Source organism: Hordeum vulgare, chromosome 2H, assembly GCF_904849725.1.
Source record: "Hordeum vulgare subsp. vulgare chromosome 2H, MorexV3_pseudomolecules_assembly, whole genome shotgun sequence".
NCBI lineage: Eukaryota > Viridiplantae > Streptophyta > Magnoliopsida > Poales > Poaceae > Hordeum > Hordeum vulgare.
The window spans coordinates 449,142,830-449,154,463 of NC_058519.1; the positions used below are offsets into that span (position 1 = coordinate 449,142,830).

Here is an 11,634-nt window from a genome sequence, read left to right on the forward strand (position 1 = left end):
GAGCGCTCCTAACATGCTTGGGGTTGTTATGGGGACCCCCTTGGTTTTTGTTTTGGGATAAAGCTCGTCTGGCAAGGCCCAACATTGGTACTATATTTGCCCAACATAATAATTCTGATAATACTAAAAACATAGGGCATCATGAAACCGAGGAGTAATTAAACATAATACAGGGGGGTGAGGGTTGCCGGTGCTGGTCCAAACTAGGGCCATTTGCGGGGCCAACCCGGGGCAGCTCGGGGGATGTCTATAGTGCCACCGTATGCTGTGCTTATCCGTCGTGTCCTGAGAACAAGATACACGCCTCCTATTGGGATCGTAGACACGCCGAACGGCCTTGCTGGACTTGTTTTACCTTTCTCGAGCGTCTTGTGCGAGGGATTCCGAGGATGCTTTGGTTTATCTCGAGGTTGAGGTTTTCCAATAGGAACCCAAGGAGATCTCGGGTTTCCCTAATCGAGGTCATTCCATCACAGTGCGTGGTAGTTTGTGATGGACTAGTTGGAGCACCCCTGCTGGATTAAATCTTTTGGAAAGTCATGCCCGCGGTTATGTGGCAACGTGGAAACTCTGTTTAACATCCTGTTCTAGATAACTTGAAGTAAACTTAATTAAAACTTGCCAACTGAGTGCGTAACCATGACTGTCTCTTTCATGATCTCCTTCTCCGATCGAGCACATTGTGGGGTTATGTGTGACGTAAGTAGTTGTTCAGGATCATTCATTTGATCATCACTAGTTCACGTCCACTATGCGTAGATCATCCCCCTCTTATTCTTGTACTCATAAGTTAGCCACCTCAAATAAATGCTTAGTCGCTTGCTGCAGCCTCACCACTTAACCATACCTCACCCATTAAGCTTTGCTAGTCTTGATACCTTTGGAAATCAGATTGCTGAGTCCCTGTGGCTCACAGATTACTACAACACGAGTTGCAGGTACAGGTAAAGAATTACTTTGACGTGAGCGCGCTAAATGTCCTATTTGGAGTTTCTTCTTCATCATCATCATCGATCTAGGATGGGTTCCAGGCCGTCAGCCTGGGATAGCAAGGATGGACGTCGTTATTCTATCGTTTGTTTTCGTCCGTAGCCGGACCCTACTCTTCTTCATGACGACTGTATATTGTTGTATTGATGTGAACTTGATGTAGCTTGTGGCAAGTGTAAGCCAATTCCATATACTTATCTCTTCAGTACATGTACTTGTAACGATATCCATTCTTGTGAAACGATGAGATGTGTTTCTATCCATGTCGAGGCCCTCGGGCCAAAAATAAGGACAAACCGCATCTTGGGCGTTACACAAGAGCACCACGCTACCGCCACCAGAGTTGTCGCCCGGACATCCAAGACCTTGACACTACCTCACCTAAGACCTGCCTCTATCCCAACAAAAGAGACAGGTGAAAAGGTCCCACCTTTCATGGGAGACCCCCCTCCCCCATGTTGAGGCCCGATAGGCCGGCCAGCACTAGCATCCATCGACGTGTCCTACAGCCAGGAGCATGAGACGAGCCCAGTCATGTAGCACCGTGTGGGGACGAGGTTAGTCCTGTTGCACCGTGCATGACATGAGCTCATTCCTGTTGCACTGTGCGCGAGAAGGGCTCGGTCCTGCCCCATGCGACGCGAGACGAGCAATGTACTGCGGATGGGAGAGGACCAGCCCTTCAATGGAAGTAGCGCTCGGGCGATGCGGAGATGGGACGAAGGTCGAAACGGTCCGAACGCAGACGAGCCGACGTCGGAGAAGCCGTCCACCGCCGCAGGCAGATCCGTTGAGCCATCGTGAAGCTGCCACGACACCGGGAGGCACCACTGCCGGGCCTCCCCACACCGCCACCCAAGGCCACAACAATGACCACGCCCGGACGCTGCCCTACGTGTGTCGCCCGGCGAGCTTCAAGTGTCGTATCCGCCGGGCACGCACCATCATTGCCACACCACCACCACCACACAAGCGACTTCGCACCCTAGCTAGAGCTGCCCAACACCCCGCCACCCCACATCAGAGCAGCCGAGATGCCAGCCGGCACACCACCACCTAAGCCTGGATGTCGATCACCCCCAAAGGCGTCCGCTACTGCCACCCCCCCAGATCTGGGCAGGGGCACCCAGATCCGCCACCAGCACATCCCCCGCACCCCACCCTGGAGCCCCATGAGCTGGGAGGGGTGGCACCGCCGACAAGACATGACGCGGGAGAGGAAGGATCCGAGACCGAGGAATGGTCGAAGATCGCCGCTGTCGACGCAGAGGGCCGCGCCCCACGACGCATGCCTCCGGTGAGAGGGAAGAAGTTGCCCCGCCATCGCCTACGCCACGCGGCCTTTGGCCGGTGACGCCACCGACAGTGGCAAGGGGAGGGGAGCCCGGGCGAGGAGTTGAGGTGGGCAACGCTAGGTTTAGCTCCCAGAGTCGCCGGCCGGAGCGACTTGGGGAGCAGGACAAACTAAAACAAATCTTCAGGAAGGAGGATTTTTGATGGGCCAGTGCGGTCAAAAAATAACGTGGGTGTTGTTCGTATGCCCGCAAAGCACCCCTCCCTCCCCGGCGTTTGTCTCCGGTTTGCGGAGAAAAGCACGTCAGGAGTTTTTTGCGGATCGATGGAACCCCGTGTTGGATGACTTTTACGGTCCAGACCTTTGGACGGATCGATGCTACCCTACGTTGGATGACTTTCTTGGTCGAGAGGTATGCGAATAGTTTAAGCATTGACATCGGAGATGCCCTTATTGATCAATAAACTGGCGAATAGAAAATTCTGTTCATTTTGACTCATTGTGCAGCGTACGAACAACTTAATGACATAGCAAGTGTTAGAGTATCTCCTCCCGTTGAGCCCCCCAGTGGCCCGAAATAGCGCCGCGTGGGGATTGACCGACGCTAAAAACGGCGCGCGGGGGGGGGGGGGGGGGGGGCTCGGCTTCCCAGCCACCCTCCCAAGGGCGCCCCCAGCCGCCGCTTTCGACCTAGTTTTGGCGCAAATTTGGCCCACTTTTGGCCCAAATTTGACATTTTTCAACACAAATTGAACAACAACAGTTATTTTTTATCACATAGTTCATCAGAGAAATCAATACAAATCAAAAAATAGTTTAACAAGTCAATATAAATCAAAAATCAAGCTAGGCGTTGCCCTTGAGCCTCCATAGGTGCTCCACCAAATTGTGTTGCATTTGTTGATGCACGTGTGGGTCTCGGATCTCCTGACGCATGTTGAGGAAGACAGTCCAAGTTGCCGGTAGATGGTGATCAACTTGAGCAAGAGCACCTTGCCTGTAATATGGTTCCGTGTTAAACACTGGCTCCTCCTACTCTCTCTCAATGATCATGTTGTGCAAGACAACACAACAAGTCATGACTTCCCACATTTGATCTTTCGACCAGGTCTAAGCGAGGTACCGTACAACAGCAAAACGAGATTGAAGCACACCAAATGCCCGCTCGACATCCTTCCAGCAAGCTTCTTGACGATTGGCAAAATAGGAGCGCTTGCCTCCTGGTGCAGGATTTGAGATAGTCTTCACAAATGAGGACCATCTCGGATAGATGTCATCTGCTAGGTAGTATGCCTTGTTGTAGTGGTATCCATGGACCGCGTAGTTAACCGGAGGAGCATGACCTTCAACAAGCTTGGCAAAGACATTCGAGCACTGCAGTACGTTGATGTCATTGTGAGTTCCTGGCATACCAAAGAAGGAGTGCCAAATCCAGAGGTCATGTGTCGCCACTGCCTCAAGTACCACACCGCAACCTCCTTTGACGTCTTTGTACATCCCTTGCCAAGCAAATGGACAGTTTTTCATTTCCAATGCATGCAGTCGATACTTCTAAGCATCTCAGGAAATCCTCTTTCTGCATTCTGTGCTACGATCCGAGCGGTGTCTTCAACATTGGGTGATCGCAAATATTGAGGTCCAAAAACTGCCACCACTGCCCTACAGAATTTGTAGAAACACTCAATGGTGGTGGACTCGGCCATGCGTCCATAGTCTTCCAGAATATCACTCGGAGCTCCATACGCAAGCATCCTCATAGTTGTCGTGCACTTCTAGAGCGAGGTGAATCCAAGTGTGCTGGTGCAATCCTTTTTGCACTTGAAGTAGCGGTCGAGCTCCTTGATGGAATTCACAATCCTGAGGAAGAGCTTCCGGCTCATACGATAACGGCGCCGGAAAACTTTGTCGCCGTGCAGAGGAGCATCTGCGAAGTGGTCGGCGTAGAGCACGCAATAGCCTCCCAGTCGATGCCTCTGCTTTGCCTTCAGCCAGCCCGGCGCCGAGCCACCTCGCCGTGGCTCTGCATTGCTCGCGAACAGGCCGGCCAGAGAGGTGAGGACTATGAGGTGCTCTTCATCCTGGGCGTCGGCAGCGTCGCAAACGTCTCCTCGTCGTCGGAGTCGATAGGCCAGGCAAATGGCTAAACACCTCGCGGACGTGGTGGTCGCGTCGCCGCGGGCGTGCCTGGAGCACTGGGAAAAATCGCCTAGAAGTGGGGCCGGGGGAGGGGCAAATCCGTGGCGAAGCCGACAGGGGAGATAGCCTTTGTAGTGGCGGTAGGCAGATGGGGCGGCGCCGAAATCGACATGACGGCGGAAGGTGGGGTGTGAAAGGGGCGGTTTCGGAGAAGATAATGTTGTTTTGTGCCTGACAGGGGGCCCGACGCGTCGTTTTTCCTTCCGCCGGCGTCCCCGAACACCCCAACGCCTTGGGTTCGGGCTGGGACCGTCGGGGCCAATTTCAGCCCAAGCGAGCGTAAAACGGCCTCCCGAGGGCGCGGCTGGGCCTTGTTTCCCCGTCGGCGAAAAAAATAGCACGGGATGCTCTTACGATGGCAACTTAGGTGCCCCCATATGAACAAAATTAAACCTTAGTTTACTCATTGCTGTATTTTTTAGTGAAAGCATTGCACACACATCTTACTATGTAAGCTGGTATTGACATTTATTTTATTTATCTGATGTAAAGGTGAGGTACTTGCTTAAGTCATCCACTATTCATCTCTTACTTTTGCGCGTGCAAGATAGATGCTCTTGGCATATCTTAATAAAAATCCAGCTTACATCTCGATGCCTTGATAGATTAGAAATACTTATGTACGCCGACCAGGAGAGGCCAACCAGGGAACACAATGGCTTACTGTCTATGAACGAGGAAACGACATCCTGGCAACTGAAGGGCCTCTCTGATTCGAATCATTCCATGGATCCTGAAACCCGCAGGATTCGCAAGAATGTGGCATTCTAATATCATGTCATCTTAAATCAATGTTCTACTCGTATAGCAGTATGATTTTAACATATTTTGCTAAGATATGATGCACCAAACGAAAACACTAGTAAATGAGAACAAGGTAGTGGGAAAAAAGATATGAGCCTTGCTTATGCCTGGGAGGATACATTCAAACTTGAGTTGCAATATGGACCTTACATTTAACACATTTAGATGTACATACAGAGAAAGTGGAAAATGCATTAAAACCTTGCAACCAAAAGAAAGAACACCCCTCCCTACCCAACCTGCCTGCACCTGATCTGCATGTCTCCTTATTGAATCGACAATGGCACTTTGCCCTCCCAAATCAACGCCATGCACCAGAACCATCACATCACATGCATGCTTGGGGTGAACATGAACTCGATCGATCGATCGATATCGATGACTATATCTCGTATGTGATCCCGACTTTGAGCAGCTGATCTTTGGGAATGGCCAGCACCTTGTGCCCCTCCGTCAAGTTCTTCCTCAAGAACGTGTAGACATGGTTCACCACGATCTTCTTCAAGATGGAGGACTTGGCCTCCGCCGTCACATTGGCCTCCCCCATCAGATACACCATCCCTCGCTCCACCTCTCTGTCAATCAGCTGCTTCTCCTCCTCCACCGCCAGGCTCGTATGGAAGCTCATCCTCCCTGAGGCTGAGTGGCTGCTCACCCGCGCTTGGCCTTGGACCGCCTCCTCGCTGTGCACCGTGGATCGCCTCGGCCTCGCCAGGGCGTCCGAAACATCGCCGGCGCCGCCGCTCTCCTCTTGGTCCTGCACGAGCGCGAACGCGCTCTCTTCTTGGATGAACATCTTGAGCCTGTCCACGAGGAAGGCCGCGAACTCCTTGGGCTCCTCCAGCGTGTCGCTGTACCCGTACCGCGCCACGCACCGGAACATCCGGTGCTCCCTCGGCCCGACCTGCCGGAAGATGAACCTCTCCGTGGGCACCACGCGCGAGATGGGCAGGTGCTTGATGGACATGAAGATGAAGATGGAGTGCACGGACGGTATCTTCTGGATCAGCCGGGGGAACACCGGCGGGATGCCCTGGACCAGCTCCGTGTACAGGAGGCCCACCCCGGGGATCCGCCGCACCTCGTTCTTCTCCAGCAGCATCGTCATCTCGCTGATGGGCACGATGTGGTCCAGCTCGTACCAGTACCTCTTCACCTGGACGTAGTGCCACGCCGCCATCAGGCTCATCACCACCAGCGCGAAGCAGATGGGGAGGTACCCGCCTTCGATGAACTTGGACATTATGGACGAGAGGTAGATCAGCTCTATGGACCCGAACACCACGTAGAAGAGCATGATGAACATGACGTGCTTCTTCCATATCAGCAGCATGACGACGGTCATCAGGTGGGTGGTGATCGCAAACGTGGTCACCACGCAGATCCCTGCGCATAACCAACATCAGGTCAGACCGTCAGATGAGTAAACATGTTCAGCATATACAGCAGCAGCATCCCACTGAAAAGCCAGACACGAATTAGGCCTTATCCTTGGCTGGCTACTTACCGTAAGCATGGCCGATGCTGGTGGTCGTCCGGAAGGCGACCGTGACGACGATGCTCGCCAATCCCATGAGGAAGTTCACTTCAGGGATGTACACCTGCCCCTCGTACTTGTGCGAGGTGTGGATCACTCGAACCCTTGGCATGCAACCGAGGGACAGGGCCTTGGAGAGGATGGCAAACGCACCGGAGAGCATAGCTTGGCTTGCTATGATGGCAGCAAGAATGGCGACGATGAAGGTTGGCCAGAACATTGGTGCTGCACAAGGAAGCGTAGACATGGAGAGTTGATCTTACTTGTGCTATATGCTCTTACCAAATGCATGCACATTCTACTCCCTAAAGCAGCAAAACAGCAGTCTTATAATTAAATAAAAAAAAACTCTGTACCTGGGATGGATCTATAGAAGGTGTTTGCAACATTGTCTGGGAATTTCCTCAGGTAAGCCGCCTGCCCAATATAACACAATGCCACCGATGGGAACAGGATGCCGTTGAAGCTGAGCTGCAAGTGTAAGCACAAAAACCATTGTAAGATGAGATCCTTCTGTTCTGAACTCTTGAGGGAGGCCTCAGGAAAATTTTATTACTTCTGAAAGCTTATATCTAAAGTTAAAGTCGTTACCTGAACAGCCCTGATGTTGAAATGTCCTAGGTCAGCAAACATACCTTCTGTGCCTGTTACATATGACAATCACTCAGTTAATTCAGATTACAGTTCTGCAGGCTATAGTTTGCAACACAACCACTTGTCAGTTCAAAATTTTCAGTTAGAAATTAAGGTTACCTGTGACACACAAGATAATCCCACCAAGTGAGACCCATCCACTCTTCCCATTCCTTATGAAGTATTGCACTATATACATCGGATTGAAGGCCCGCAGGACACCGATGTCGTGAACAACCAGGTTGTACATCCCGATGCCGGCAATTAGAAGGAACCACACTGAGATGACCGGCGCGAAGGTGTACCCGACCTTGTCGGTCCCAAAACGCTGGACCGAGAAGAGCATGAACAGAATCGCCACCGAGATGAGGACCACTTGTGCTGCACAAAGAACAAGCGTTAGATGTGTTGGACTGATCGGCAGAGGGTAGAAGAAACAATCAAAAGTTGTTACTAATCCTTTTTCACATACTCTGAGTCAAGCTTGGCGCCTTTTCTCTGATCCCACTCACTGCAGACAGCACTGCAGCACATCCATGAATAAAACATTAGTACAGTACTGTGGAGTATATTTGTTGCAGACAGCACAAGATGGAACTCTTGGCTCTTCATTTTACCAGAAATTGCTGGGGTCAAGGTTCCATCGCCTATCACCATTGATGTGCCGAGGATGGTGAGGGTGAAGAGCACAATCTTGGCTGCCTTGCTTGACTCAAGCTTCTGCTTCAACCATTGCGCCCTCTTGAGCTGCGAGTTTGGTGCCTCTATATGGTAATTGGACACCGCCGCATCCTCTGCCTGTTGATCAGGGATCAGCCTGATCTTTGCGTACCGAGATATCAGCGAGTAGAGCGCAAACGTGCCACCTACAACACCAGCACCAGAGTTTCTTGTTACTTGGTACTCCTGTGCTTTACAAAAACTGGTACGACAGCAAGGCCCAGGTTTCAGAGAATGAGCTTACCATCTCCATTGTCGTTGGCGTAGAGCACGATAAAGACGTACTTGAGCATGGGTATGATGATGAGGGTGTAGAGGATGAGCGAGAGGACGCCCAGGAGGTCGTCCCTGTTCCTGATGCCATCCGGGAAGGTACTGGAGTAGACGTAGAGCGGCGACGTCCCGATGTCGCCGTAGATGATGCCAACGCTCTGGAAAGCCAAGCTCAGCGTCCGCATCCAGCTCACCTGCACCCATCACCAGTAGCAAAGTAACCCAGAGTCAGTCAGTTTGCTCTGTCTATCTGTCTGTCTGCCATAGATACAACATTGCTGCAACAAGCATGGTCGCCAACCAAGTCGCGTCTGCCAGAGAAGGAACCTACCTGAGAGCCATGGTGCTTTGAGTCGGAGACCTTCTCCGCGTCGCCGAACAGCGAGTCGTGGCGCTTGAGCGGCGCGGGCGTCTCTGCGCTCCGCGGGTCCTCGACTTGCAGCGACATTTCTGGTCGGTCACCTGCTGCTGATGCTCAAGCTGGACGCCTCCGAATGCCTTGGAGGCCTCCTTCAGCTCTCCTTATATGGCCTGCGTCAATGGCTCCAATACTTTGAGATGGTAGTGGTGTGAAAACCAAGTAAGTATAACTTTTTTACATTTCCAAGAATTAAGAGGCTGGCTGGCTTAAAACCGGCGTGGGAGCATTGAAACTAACCAAAAGAATGATTCCTTTGTTCCTAAGCAATATACTCAAGATCCATTGGGTAGCAAGTGCAGGCGACTAATAAACCACTACTACTCAAGATCCATTGGATAGTATTAGTACTATAAATGTAACGAGCGGTGCAATGCATGTTTCCATATTCTAGTCAAAATTGTTGCTGTCAATTTTTAGTAAGTCTGCCTTGTGATCGTGTACTGGAGTAGTACCATTAATATAATCTATACGAGATCAAAATTACTCTCTAGTTGTTGGATCAGCCTACCAGTGGGGAGCAGGCTCAGATTTATGATATGATATCATGTGCATGTGAACATTTCCTTTGAAGATTTTTTCATGAATTGCACTGATAAACAATCAGCAAGCTTCTCATGTCAGTCACATGGTACTACCTTTTTCAAAAAACATCCATATAATTGAAGCACAAGTGACCTTAGCTCTGTTTTTATACAATAATAATAGTTGAAGCAAATTACTTTGTAGTACTGAAGAAGAATTGATGTACGCTAATTAGTAATTACCACTCTGTTCCGGTCCCCAAATTGTTTTCAAGAATATCTATGGCTGTCATCTATGCATGATTATGCTGCTGAAGAAGGGTATAATAACAGAGGGATACTCATAACTCGTATAAATAGTTTACTCATTTATATTCTTTAAAAAAAATCATTTATATTCCTGTACAAAAACTAATATATTTTCTAAAGAAACTGTGTTGATTTATGACCTTCAAACCAGAGATACACCAACCCTGGTTTGAACCCATGCACGAAGATTAGCAGTATACAATACTAGTACTAGCGTGGCATGATGCGAGGTACTCCAGTTTTCTACAATTTTCCGCAGATCTTCTTGGGTCATGCACACCGCCCTCACTCACTTCCAAAAAAATAACAAACCCCATTAGTTTAAGTGGTAATCAGATCACAAATCAAGCTCATTGGCCACACCCTTGACCTTCCGAGCCCCCACCGTCCACACCTGATCTACTACCGGCAAGTGTTACTCTTGGAACGAATCTTGAGTACTACGTGCTGCTGACATGTGTGCCCAGCTAAGTTAAAATGAATTAACACCACGTACTCTGTATCAGCAAACCTCTGTTAAGAGTAGATGCTACTATAACCCTCAAGAAGAAAACAAGGAAGCAGTAGACGCATGGTTGGAAAACCAAAACAGGAAACAGGAGACGAAGCTCTCCCTTCTTTGTTGGAAAAAGAAGCAGATGATGCGTGCTCCTTGCGCAAGAGAAACAGGCCATGGGAGGATGGGATGGCGAAGGGGGTGAGTGGCCGAGCACCTACCTAGCTAGGCGACGCAGGGCCGGCCGGCGGAAGAGGACCGGCCGGACAAAAGCTGAGGTGGAAGTACCAAACAAAGGTCTGCTGCCGCTCGCACTGCGCTGTGGCAGAAGGGGCTGGGATGGAGTCAGAGAGAAGGCGAGGAGGCCCTGGTTTAAATAGAGGGATCGGCTGGGGCATGCAGCGCATTGCAGTGGGGGCCAAAACGAGGAGGAGCGGCTCGGATTTTGGAGTCCAGGATTCCGCGGAAACCATAAAAGAATTGTGAATTATGTGCAGTGCGCTGTGGATTATTGGGCAGCTTATTTTGAACAGAGGGAGAAGAGAGCGGAGAATGGGAGACCGCGGGCAGAAATGCATCCTCGCCAGCCAAGCCGGTCTTCGGCCGCCAAAGACTTTCCGTTTCCCTTCTCTGGGATCTACCAGCTGCTTCGCCCCGTGCAATAATTGATGCCGAATCCCATTGTTTTGGTGCCGTTCCTCTCTTTTGTTTTCTTCTTCTTTTTCTACAGCCCTATGCTAAAGGGTAACTTGGCAGCTTATTTTGACGTCGCTATACATACATAGATTTACATGGATTTTAGAGGCATGTGTATTTTAATTAGAGATTAAGGAGGATGAGGACCTCACCCCCTTGAAAATTAGAGGAAATAGTTAGTTAGAAAGAAAGAATCATAATCAACGTGTAACTTCGTGTAAGTCTTTGTACGTTTAGCATTTTTGGTAGTGCCGTATCCCTGGTTTGCTACTCCCCATTGTTTGATTACATATTTGACTAGAAAAATGTTAATGCATTTCGTCAAAAGTTATCTTGTTGAATTCATATTTGAATGTGGTTTCTAATGATATTATTTTTGTTACATATAATATGTGGTCCTTATTCATTTCTGTGAAAACCAGGGAGCCTTTGGTTATTGGGTGTGTCCGATATGAGATGGTAGCTCAGGTTATCTTCAACCGATATGGATGGCGGCATGCTAATAGGATTGGACCATAGTACTGTTTACTGATGGATTTAGTCGGTATTGGTGTATGATCGCCGTGTAACTCTTTTTCTTAGTTTTTTTCCTTTGGTTTCTCGAACTACTTTGTATTTCATTCAGACTACTTCATTATTAATAAAATGGCTGCATGCATCACTCGATGCAGAGGCCGGGACGATGCCTCCTTTTCGAAGAAAAAAAATGATCAAAATATGGCCACGAATACAAGAGTGACTAGT

At 49.8% G+C, this 11,634-nt stretch overlaps 1 protein-coding gene across 1 annotated transcript; it reads right to left on the reverse strand.

The window, feature by feature from the left end:
- Positions 1-5,361: 5,361 nt before the first annotated feature.
- Positions 5,362-10,580, reverse strand: LOC123426595 (potassium transporter 1-like). Its single transcript, XM_045110456.1, has 10 exons — positions 10,416-10,580; positions 8,779-8,978; positions 8,419-8,641; positions 8,072-8,320; positions 7,927-7,977; positions 7,575-7,835; positions 7,413-7,465; positions 7,178-7,292; positions 6,792-7,046; positions 5,362-6,670 (listed from the first exon to the last, which is right to left on the reverse strand). Exons 2-10 carry the CDS (start codon positions 8,893-8,895, stop codon positions 5,667-5,669), a joined length of 2,328 nt encoding a protein of 775 aa, XP_044966391.1. The 5' UTR covers positions 8,896-8,978; positions 10,416-10,580; the 3' UTR covers positions 5,362-5,666.
- Positions 10,581-11,634: the final 1,054 nt, after the last annotated feature.

What these genes read in the sequence shown, in the direction of transcription:
- LOC123426595 (XM_045110456.1), bottom strand. Translation starts at nt 8,895, where the DNA reads ATGTCGCTGCAAGTCGAGGACCCGCGGAGCGCAGAGACGCCCGCGCCG. An exon ending in CAAAGCACCATGGCTCTCAG is followed by an intron (nt 8,642 to 8,778) that starts GTAGGTTCCTTC and finishes TGATGGGTGCAG; the next exon opens with GTGAGCTGGATGCGGACGCT. An exon ending in CTTCTATAGATCCATCCCAG is followed by an intron (nt 7,047 to 7,177) that starts GTACAGAGTTTT and finishes TTCCTTGTGCAG; the next exon opens with CACCAATGTTCTGGCCAACC.